The 9,276-nt window shown below is 31.7% G+C and overlaps 2 protein-coding genes across 4 annotated transcripts; one reads left to right on the top strand and one right to left on the bottom strand.

The window, feature by feature from the left end:
* The first annotated feature begins 3 nt into the window (after positions 1 to 3).
* LOC105673790 (uncharacterized) lies at positions 4 to 5,008 on the top strand. The gene is made up of 5 exons (XM_012369675.2): positions 4 to 343; positions 698 to 1,522; positions 1,681 to 2,044; positions 2,194 to 2,497; positions 2,738 to 5,008. The coding sequence occupies exons 1-5, from the start codon at positions 216 to 218 to the stop codon at positions 2,857 to 2,859; spliced, it is 1,743 nt and encodes a 580-aa protein (XP_012225098.1). The 5' UTR covers positions 4 to 215; the 3' UTR covers positions 2,860 to 5,008.
* A 1,114-nt stretch (positions 5,009 to 6,122) lies between these two features.
* On the bottom strand, positions 6,123 to 9,181 carry Rab39 (RAS oncogene family member Rab39). 3 transcript variants are annotated; one of them, XM_012369737.2, is made up of 4 exons: positions 8,926 to 9,181; positions 8,619 to 8,858; positions 7,848 to 7,957; positions 6,123 to 7,734 (listed from the first exon to the last, which is right to left on the bottom strand). In XM_012369737.2, the coding sequence occupies exons 2-4, from the start codon at positions 8,724 to 8,726 to the stop codon at positions 7,296 to 7,298; spliced, it is 657 nt and encodes a 218-aa protein (XP_012225160.1). In that variant the 5' UTR covers positions 8,727 to 8,858; positions 8,926 to 9,181; the 3' UTR covers positions 6,123 to 7,295. The 3 variants fall into 3 exon arrangements, with proteins under 3 accessions (XP_012225160.1, XP_012225161.1, XP_012225159.1); XM_012369738.2 differs by having other exon boundaries at positions 8,619 to 8,842; XM_012369736.2 differs by having other exon boundaries at positions 8,619 to 9,181.
* Positions 9,182 to 9,276: the final 95 nt, after the last annotated feature.

Genomic DNA, 9,276 nt, shown 5'->3' with positions numbered 1-9,276 from the left:
TCCAATTGAACTAGTTCCAAACGCGACGATACATGTATGTCGTTGACATTTAGCAATTTCTACGATGACACCGTATGAGAATAACATTGATTCACGTTGTTCGCTATTGTAACCTTGAACTTGACTAACGTATTCGCTGATTCTGGGGAGTGTCTGAGGCCTGTACAAGTGACTGTTGATCGTACATTTTTCTATCATTTTTATCAATAACAATTATGGATCCCGCGGTCTTCCCGGAGGAAATTTGGATTAAGATTTTATTATACTGCGATGTACCTGACATTATTGCTTTTGGCAGCACCTGCAAATACTTGAGGAAAACATCCGATACTGATTATCTATGGTGAGTACAGGTTAGATTTATGTCAAATTCATGTCAAGTCGGACAATTCCGATAAACTTGCGACCAATATATGCTCAAAACGCATGATTTTACATGCGCAAATTGACATTGATTTCATTTATGACTACTTTTATGAGATTAATTGAAATTTTATTGAAACGTTTGAGACTTTGGTATGACAAGAATGATTCAACCTTGAGAGAATCGAATACTTGGCATAGCTGAAGCATTTGTACTCAATATATAACGCATTAAAAAAGTTTCGATATATCATGTTATTGTTATCTTATAGGATTTTCATTAAGATATTCTTATTTTTCGTTTGAAGATAACAAATGTTTTGTATTATTTTAGGAAAATGAAATGGCTGCAGTTGATTTCAAAGGTACATTTTAAATTCCCAGATATAAAATGTCTGCAATTGCTTAGTGTCAGCTTTAAAGCTATGTGCTATAGATTGCACATGGTAATAACGTTGGGAGAGAATGTACCTTTCCCAAAGTGTTACCACTGTAGTGGTTACACCTGTCAAAGAAATTGTGTAGAAGGTTCCAGTGCTAAGGTGGTAATTGAGATTGGTAATAAATATACATGGGTTATTACACCATACTTTGGACTAAGAAGACATTTTTCAATGTTTGGCATTCCAAAGTACAACAGTAAAACTCATATGGAACAAGTGCAGACTCAAAATGTTCCAAGCAGCAGCACACGCTTAAAGTCTGATACAAAGTCATTAGCAAAAAGATTGAAATCGTTAAAATTGTCAGAATTGGCCACAACTAAAATTCCACGACCAAGCGGACCGTTTTGCGTTTTTTGCAATTCTGTGAAATTGTACAGGGAAAAGCGAAGGTTAATCACACATCAAAATGATCCATTGTCTTACACTAGACCAAATCCAATTTATCAGAAACTCATAAATGGATATTGCACCGATACAGTAGAAGTTCTCGGTATCCCAAATGTAGATGTTGTAAGTCCAGCAGAGGCATTGCTATGCGAGGGTACATTTCCAGTTCTCAAAACTTTTATCGATCACTTATTTCACCAAATGCGATTGACTGCGACACTGAGAAAGCCGAATACTGTGCTTATGTTTTGCGAACCATTGGCAATGCATCCCACATTGAGAAAACAGTTATTACATTATTTATTCCAGGAAGTTAAAGTAGCGAGGTATGCTCACTTAATGATATTCAATGTATATTTTTTACATATATATTACTATCACTTCAATATTCACAAATATATCTTGTGCAACTATGCAATCTAAATACTATATGAAGAATTATATATAGAATAGTTGTAGAATTCTACAACTAGAATTATTGCAGAGTATGTCTGGTGCCGAAACCTCTAGCAGCATGTGCCATGCTGGATGTGGAGACTTGCGTGGTAGTTGATAGCGGTGCTTTGTCCACAACGGTAGCTGTCGTAATCGGAGGACGGGTTATACCACAACGCTGGAGGCTGTTGCCTGTGGGTGGTTGGCACGTTGCTTATCACTTGAAGCAAGCTATGCACTGGCAACCAAAGGAGTATCATCAAATTCCTATATCCTACCTAGACATTTTGGCTGTTAAAGAAAAGTGCAGGCTGAGTTATAATATTAAGAACGAAGAGAAACGTCTAGGACCGAAAGCAAGAGAGCACATCAATCTTCGAGTTGATAGCTACGCAGACTACAAACAATTTTGGGTATGCACATGTTAGAAGAAATTATATGTATATATACATATATACATATATTACAGTTAAAAAGAAAAACTTGTTTATTTTGTTAATAATTCTCGTATTTAATCGCGCGATAAAAATACACTTGTGTGTAAAAATACTATTATTTTTAGAGAGTCTCCTTAGGACCAGAATTATATATAGCCCCTGAAATGATGTACATCAGCCTTGGTTTGCCCGAAGTTATAAAAGATGTGACATCAGGATTACCGGAAGATATAATGCACGATTGTCTTTCCCACATTTTACTCACTGGTGGAAATACAGATCTTTCGGGTTTCGAATTAAGACTTACGAAGGATTTACGTGAGCAATTGCCAGAATATAGCACAATTTTAGAAGTGAGAAGCTGTCCTGGTACACATAGTTGGAATGTCGCAATGGGATCTACGTATGTGCCTTTAGCCGTGCATCCTGGTAAGCACTGACAAGCTTTTGTACTTATTTTACAAATAAATATAAAATTACGAATTATGTTATATTAACAGCAAATATAACGAAGAATAATAATAATAATAAATAAATCGGTATCATGCCATTATGAAAGCAAGCATCATATTGATTGAAACGCGTTAAAAAATAAAATAGAATAATATTTGGAAACATAATTAAATCACAGTGTCAAGTAATCTTATGTTTTCGCGAAACTTGCTTTAGATAAAACTCCCCCGGAATATATCGAAGGTAATCCGTTTTGGTTGTCACGAGAAGAATACGTATTGTTTGGATGTGAATCTCTGGAACACAGTAATGAAGGTATGATAGGTGATGCCTTATAATATGAATGTCTCACTCATTATATAATTATAAGATGCGTGCACATATAACACATAATGACAGGAAAGTAAATGTTACCATCGTTAAGTATATTTTCTCTTATATTGTCTATGAATTGGGAAAAAGTAATTTAGATAGTTGAATAGGGCCTGAAACATTCCAGAATATATCATGTTCACTATTTAAAGGCACCTAAATGTGTTTCCCGAATTTTGCTATTTAAATTTTATTTACTAGCATAATATGTGTGTGCGCAAGGTATATACTAGATGTTCCATTTCGATCTATACACAGTGCAGTCTCTGCAATGAGAAAGAATGCAAAAAATTTTATTATGCAATTGATTTTTTGTTAAATATTGTCAAACAAGATCTTTTCTAAATGCGTTAGAAGTGGATATTTGAGATTTGTCTTTATGAAAAAAGTAATATATATAATATATTTATATATTATTTATATATATTTCATAGTATTATAATATATAATAAAATGAATTTAGTGACTTGTTGCTTATGTTTTATACGAGGAATGTTTTACTGCATAGATTAAAGGGGGACACCTTGTGTGTGTGTGTGCGTGTGTGCGCGCGCGTATGTGTGTGGTGTGTGCGTACGTGTGTATAATATTCTAAAACTGCCCCATATTAACTTGAAAACTTATAGCATTTAAATTTCCACACATATTTAAAAAAATCATTATCTATCAATAGTATTTTAGAAGATTATGAAGCTTTATATTAACCTAATGGATATGCCAATGTGGCAATAGTTTCGTTATTAGCTCTGTGAGGACTATCCGACACTTGATATTCAGTGCAATATTACATGTTAACGGTATAAATGTTTTAAAGCTGCGGTATAAGATTTTAGTGCCATCTGAGTAATTATAAAGCTATTACTTTTATGTACATAGCACACATGCAGTGAATTGTTTTGTAAATATAGAATAACGAAGCTGTTTAAATTAAAACTGTACAGATCACTATACGAACGATAAACGTCAGACATGTATTATACAATGATAGATATAGTATTTCCAAAAATTGTTCACTATTTCGTACATTTATATCACAGAAATCTTGCCAAAAAAAGAATGTATATGTTAATGGAAGAAAAGTAGGGATATTTCTAGTCACTTAGCTCTAATTAAATTTCATAGGATCAGCAAAAATGACGAGAGAGTTCTCTTCCAAGATAAAATAATAAATATAATCACATTAGCGACTCAGACTTTTAAATAAAAAAAGAAACAATGAATTTTTAGATATCTTCGTGAAATATGAAAATACTGTTATACTATACTTTTTGTGTGTTAATGGTAGTTATAATTTTATGAGTAAGATATTATGGTATAATTATTCATAATGTATAAAGGGATATTTCATTGATTAAGAGACTGTAATGAATTTGCTATAATTATAGCATATATTAAGATGAGTTGAATATATTGTTTAGATAAGAATATGTAATATGTAGCTAATATATAGCAGTTGATTAAAAGAAAAGGTAGTATTATGCAAATGCTGCGTTGTAACTGACATTTGTATTAAAAAAAAATATCTATTTAAATTATTACTGTGTTAGCTGCTCTAGAATTGTCAGAGAAGACTTACTTAGGTGTTCATAAATCACACATGGCTTCAATTCTGTAAAATGCTAACATGTAAGTATACAACTTTAAACAAATTAAGACTAAGTAACTATAATGCATACACATACATATGCTATTATATCTCGTTTTCACCGCAAATGTGAAAAGTTTTGCATCTTTAATATATTATTTCGAATATAGCTCACAATAATGCAATACACACAATCTTCGAAATGAAATAAATGAAAAATACATTTATTGGGTGGGCATGTGTAAAACTGTTTTTTCATATAATAATAAAAATAAATGGTAAGATTATTTAAACATTTAAGTCCCTTTCAATGATAGCATGAGTCTAAAATAGAAGATATTGTCATTTGCCATGACAACTTGTACGTTCACAACGAACGGGAAATTTTAGCATAAATGAAAAGTCACTTAGTATAGCAAAAATTTTTGATTATGTTAAAATATAAAAATTACGTATGTATGACTCACTGCTGCTTGTGTTTCTGTTATTTATAAAGAGTATACAATGTGTAAATAAATCTTTTTCAGATATCCTTGCGTTATATATTCGACAAAAAACTATGTAGTAAATAAAAAATATAAGCATAAAATACAACAAAGCATATTTTTAGAAAATAATAAAAAATCATTAAAGAAAAAGAAAATAAGTATATTTTGTAGTAAAGTTTAGCAAATTTTTCTATTAATATTATGTATAAAATATATTTATTGTTAGTGTTGTTTATTAGGATTTATATTTAACCTTTTTTCTTTATGTTTTTATAAGTGGGATACTTATTGTCTACATAACGATATATAAAAGAGAAAAAAAAATTCTGGTACTTTCATATAACTATATTACATAGTTGTTTTATTAACAATATTGTGTTTTTTTTTTTTTGTAATTTTAGTATAAGTATTTATAAAATCATCTACAAATTTTTATTGTTTATGCCATAGCTGATTCGATATAAAATGTAATAAAGAAAGATTACATACTCGTAATTCATTGTTACTTATAGATTGTGAAAATTTACCTAAAAATATTATACATTGTGTGTACATGAACATTAAACCTAAAGAAATAGTTCTATACGTATTTTTGAATTAAATATAAATTATACATCTGGCAATATTTATTGGGGTGGTTTATGCATATGTTGACTCTATACTCCAAATATGGTGTTCTAAAAGTTTGAAAAATATTCCATATTTGTAAAAATTACACAGAGTATAAAGTATCTTAGATAAAAGGAGATATATTCAAAATAGTGTACCGATTTATAAAAAATCTCATCTCGTATTTTTCAATTTAAAATATATAATATGTATGCATACATTACTGTATGGTCTATACTTTGGTTATGTTTTTTAAATTGTTTATACAATACACATAGAAAGCAAGCAACTTTACAATATCACACGAACACCAACAACGCATATATATGTGCTAAGTATATATTACAAATGTATTGAATATTTTTACAGACTCTAGTATTATGAATAACAATTTATCAAGAACCAAGTTGTGAAGAAGCGATAAAAAAATTTGTTACCGTTCGTTTTTTTACATCTATAATTTTTATTTTGTCCAGTATCATTATTTTTAATCCATCTGATTTCTTTCATACAAGATAATACGCTGTAATATAAATAACAAATCTCGTGATGTGGAAATAAATGTTTATTATCCCATAAAGAAAACGAATTTTCAACAAAGCCGTTGCACAGCCGTTGCCTTTTATTGAATAACATTATTGATGTGTTTAGCAAAATACATCAAAGCTCGATTATGAAAATTTTATAGATTTAAAATGCTTTGCATAATGTTGCATGTATTTTGTCTTTAAAATAGTTAAAAACAATCCTAGTTCAACGCTCTTATATGTTACAATATTATATTATTAATGTATCAGATAACTAACAAAATTCGTAGTGTTCACAAAGTTGACACAGCTGATAAAAATTGTACAATATTTCACTTCTAATTCATTGTAAAAATTCAACGTTCCGACAAACCTAATATTGCTTACAGAATCCGATTACGTAAACGTTTTAGCAAATCGAAAATTATTTGTAACTTTAAAATATTACTCATACATGTAAGTTGTAAATATGCCTATAGGCAAGGATTAAAATTGGTAGCAACATATACTATTTGTACGAATAGATATTTCTAAATGAAAGAAAAGAAAGGCTACTCTGATTACTACCATTTCAAAGTGTTTAACTTTAGAGTATAAACTTGGCACAACTTGAAAAAATGAGCAAGATATGTATATCATTGAAAAGGGATAAAAAATGTTTTTTTTGGGGGACATAAAAGTGAATTGACATCTTTTCAATTCATAATTGAAGAATCACGTCTTTTAGAATGCTTGTATTTATGTAATGTAAGTTTTCTTTTCTTTTTTTAACAATCTTTAATTATACTATACGAAACTATGAATTTTGTTAGTCGCTTGATATTTATATATTTATATACAAAAATGTCTAACCCAGATGTATACATAATTTTCAATTGTTAGTCTTTTCCCTAAAACAAGAATGCAGAAGAAAGTTATCTGTCATATGAATAAAAAAATTTGTGTCTGTAACATGTGGCTATGTAACAGGATAAAATAATATGCAAATAGAGCAATCTATATTAATGTAATAAATGACTTTACAATCTGAAGCATATAAGTATGTAAATGACAAGACAATATACATTCACTTTCAATGAAATTATATATTCACAATATTTTCTTTGAAATAACTCTTCTATCTGCATTCTCTTAAATCTTTTTTGTTTTTTACTTGTTTTAGTGAATCAAAAAGCTATAATCAAAATAACGACTTAACAACACGAAGTCTTTGCTGGTTCTGCCTCGACTAGATTAAAATCTAAACCACCAGGCCTGGCAAATCCAGTTTTGATGCCATCCCAACCATCTTCTACTTTGTATTCACCAGTTTGTATCCTGTTATAAACTTCTTGAGTAACCGTTCGAAACGCTTCTTCAACATTTATACCAGTTTTTGCACTGGTCTCAATATGATGTACGCCATGTTCATCAGCAAATGCTCTGGCTTCTTCTTTCGAGACTTCCCGTCTACCGCCATTAGTTACTAAATCTAACTTACAGCCTACCAAAGCAAAAACGGGGCGATGCGGCTCAATATGTCTGCGAGCTTCCATCATCCATTGAGGTATATGCTCAAAGCTTGCTCTATTACAAACGTCGTACACAAGAAGTGCTCCTACAGAATTCCTGTAGTAAGATTTTGTAATTGACCTAAAGAAAGAAAAAGAGACAATATAATTTTTTTCTTGTTGGTTGACAATAATTATAAATCTGCATTAGACATAATTCTCATATTTTCAACATGTATAAAAAGATGTAAATACCTAAATCTTTCTTGACCAGCTGTATCCCATAATTGTAATTTTATCCTTGTACCATCTTTAACTTCTATTAACCTCGCAAAAAAGTCTACACCAACTGTTGGATCTGAAAGCTAAAATTGTACAGAATATAAAATAATGTGCTATTGCGTTCCTCTCTTCATTGCAAAACTGATTATAGCTTTTTGATAACAATTATTTCAATCAGATATCTAATTTGATTAGCATTGTAGCAAAGAAGCACTTGTGATATTTATTGAGAATCAACTTAAAATTTATATCAAATTTTATATATACATTGCTTATATCTATTATTTGTAATTTTATCGTAAAGGGAGTTATTACAATATAATAAAGTTAGGTAATGATATATCAACAAAATAGGAAGAGCAGAATATTTCAAGTATCGTATGTAATGCGTGATAGTCAAAATTCTCAATTGAAAAGTACAAAAGGCACTTTAATTCTAGGAAACATGTAAATCAACGTCAAGTAATATATTAAATATGTATTCTGACACGACGTCGGAGCGACTCGTCGGATAAAGAATTCTACCTAACCTAATTAAATCTGGAAACATGTACAGTGACAATAGAGCGATCATTAGACGCAATTAATGAGCTCTGAGATCACATCTGCACATACGCGAGAGTGATGCATAGAATCACGATAGAACAGATAGGAGGACAGGGTAAACAAGGAAAGATAGTGCGCAGACATTCCTAATGGCAGCCTGTTACGCATTCGATTGTTACTTATCAAGTTACAGCGTACCTCCGCGAACTTGCCATCGGTGAAATACTTGAGGAGAGAACTCTTCCCGACCGTACTGTCGCCAATCAGTATCAGTCGAAACTGGTAATCGAAGATAGGCTCTACCATCTTGGCGAAGCGCGCCGAATACGCCTGTAATACGTCGATAAACGGGCGCGTGCGACGTCCCTCAGCAAATTTCGCACATCTCTCGGTTCGGCGTGTCTTGACGAGGGCAGCGCACACTGAACAACAGCACAGCTGACCGTGACATTAATCATCGGAGTCTCGATGCAACTACAATGAACTACGAACACTCTGTGCTTACCTCTACCCAAACGGACTGTACCTCGCGCTCGGCCACGCGCGCACTACTGCGCACGTCGTGGCGCCGAATAAACAATACGCAGATCGTGTGAGCTAATAATGCTGAATAATGCGTCCGTTCAAAAGTTCACTTTTTATGTTTTGCTTCTTCTCGTTTTCTCCCTCCTAACCTACGAATGTATGTAGCGCAGTTCACGCACGGAAAATACAACTGAAAAAAAGATAGATTTGTTATCGCGATCACGCGTAAGTCGCGAGATCGACTGCGCATTAAATACAGGCTGTGTTGCGCGTGGTTGTGCGCTATACTATATCTACGTTATTTAAATTAAGCCAAAACGAAAAAATTTCG

Source organism: Linepithema humile, chromosome 8 (assembly GCF_040581485.1).
Source record: "Linepithema humile isolate Giens D197 chromosome 8, Lhum_UNIL_v1.0, whole genome shotgun sequence".
Taxonomy (NCBI): Eukaryota; Metazoa; Arthropoda; class Insecta; order Hymenoptera; family Formicidae; genus Linepithema; species Linepithema humile.
This window is presented reverse-complemented; position numbering and strand designations above follow the sequence as displayed.

What these genes read in the sequence shown, in the direction of transcription:
- LOC105673790 (XM_012369675.2), top strand. Translation starts at nt 216, where the DNA reads ATGGATCCCGCGGTCTTCCCGGAGGAAATTTGGATTAAGATTTTATTA. An exon ending in TCCGATACTGATTATCTATG is followed by an intron (nt 344 to 697) that starts GTGAGTACAGGT and finishes GTATTATTTTAG; the next exon opens with GAAAATGAAATGGCTGCAGT. An exon ending in GCCTTTAGCCGTGCATCCTG is followed by an intron (nt 2,498 to 2,737) that starts GTAAGCACTGAC and finishes AACTTGCTTTAG; the next exon opens with ATAAAACTCCCCCGGAATAT.
- Rab39 (XM_012369736.2), bottom strand. Translation starts at nt 8,726, where the DNA reads ATGGTAGAGCCTATCTTCGATTACCAGTTTCGACTGATACTGATTGGC. An exon ending in CCGATGGCAAGTTCGCGGAG is followed by an intron (nt 7,958 to 8,618) that starts GTACGCTGTAAC and finishes GTACAATTTTAG; the next exon opens with CTTTCAGATCCAACAGTTGG. An exon ending in GCTGGTCAAGAAAGATTTAG is followed by an intron (nt 7,735 to 7,847) that starts GTATTTACATCT and finishes TTCTTTCTTTAG; the next exon opens with GTCAATTACAAAATCTTACT.